We start from the raw sequence: 1,375 nt of genomic DNA on the forward strand, positions 1-1,375 counted from the left end.
GGATGGTCCGTTTGAGTGGAACGATGAGATGCTGCCCTGTCTGTTGTCACGCAAGCAGCCTCCCTCTGAACCTTCGGGGGACTCCTGCAGCAGGGACAGCATCACGGTCTGAAAGGCCCTGTCAGGCCCTGAGCTAGCTGCGGGGTCTAAGGCCACCTCAGCCTCCGGGCCTGGGGTGGCAGCGGCCTCTGGAGGGCTCAGAGCCAGGCAGGGTCACTGTTTCAGACAAGAAGCCCACAGCCACGGTCTCTTGACAGGGGGCCTGGGATGGCTCCGCACTAAACACACCACCGAGTCCCGTCCCAGGCAGAGATCTCTCCTCTGTGGCTCCAAGAACCCCAGGGTTTGAATGAGTGAGTCAGTTTGCTGCTTGTTTTAAACCACGATGGGCCTCCCTGGGCTAATTCAGAGCGCGCTTAATGAGGGAAGAAAAACAACTGACAAGCGGGGAGCGTGCCTGGGAGTCAGACAAGGGGTCCTCGGCACCGCTTCTCCAGCCCTCCGCTGAGGACAGGCCAGGGAAGGAGAGGACATCTGACGGCTCAGCTACTGCCCCAGGTGCCCTCAATGCCCCCCTTCCCCGCGTCATGGCGGCATTTGTGATGGGAGACAAACCCAGACAGGGCCCAGCATCAGAGAAGCCAATGCCCCTGACCCTTGAGTTTGATATGAAGCAACAGAGACCCCGAGACCTTAGTCAGGGCACATCGCTGGCTCCGTCTCTGTTAGAGTGAGGGCCATCCTGACCCCAGAAACCCCTCAGTACCCAGCAAACCAGACCCTCCCCGAAGTAATCCTCCCACAGGAGACAGGGGTGGTCTGTGAACGAGCTGAGGGAGAGGAGAGCAAAAGCTTTTGCACTGCACACACCATGGTGCAGGGGTGCCTGGGAGCCCTGGAGGGGTGTGGGCGGGGGGGAACTCCTGGATGCATCCGGGAAGGCGGCTGAGAGCAGCATGCTTCCCAGGTCTTCACAGGCTCCCTCTGCAAACTCTGTCCCCTCCTCAGAGCTGCGGATCTTGCTGCTGTGTGGCAGTGACCTGCTCGAATCCTTCTGCATCCCAGGGCTCTGGAACGAGGCAGATGTGAGTACCAAGGTTGCAAGGCCGCCCACGGCTGGCATGGGGAAGGATGGGAGGGGGCACTTGATGTGGGCCTCTGGTCTTCCCTCTCCCCACAGCCTCCCTCCCCCACCCGAGTTTCCTCCCCACTTCTGAGCTCCCAGGAGGGCAATCCATTCCTCTCTCCAGGGAAGGAAATTCTCACCCACCCCAGGCTGTATCTCCTACTGCATTTCCACACCCACTTCCTCATGCTTGCTCTTGTAAAGCCCTGGGGGAAGCCACCTGAGTCATAGAGTACCTTCTCCAAGGAG

General features: G+C 60.1%; 1 protein-coding gene across 1 annotated transcript in view; it reads left to right on the top strand.

Moving 5' to 3' along the window:
* NMNAT2 (nicotinamide nucleotide adenylyltransferase 2) overlaps nucleotides 1-1,217 on the top strand; it is a 114,645-nt gene extending 113,428 nt beyond the window's left edge. The window contains exon 9 of the mRNA XM_015569929.1: nucleotides 1,009-1,217. Within this exon, the coding sequence (XP_015425415.1) occupies nucleotides 1,009-1,217 (209 nt within the window). The remainder of the gene's footprint in view (nucleotides 1-1,008) is intronic.
* The last annotated feature ends 158 nt before the right edge of the window (nucleotides 1,218-1,375 follow it).

Source organism: Myotis davidii, unplaced genomic scaffold, assembly GCF_000327345.1.
Source record: "Myotis davidii unplaced genomic scaffold, ASM32734v1 scaffold362, whole genome shotgun sequence".
In the NCBI taxonomy this organism is placed as follows: domain Eukaryota; kingdom Metazoa; phylum Chordata; class Mammalia; order Chiroptera; family Vespertilionidae; genus Myotis; species Myotis davidii.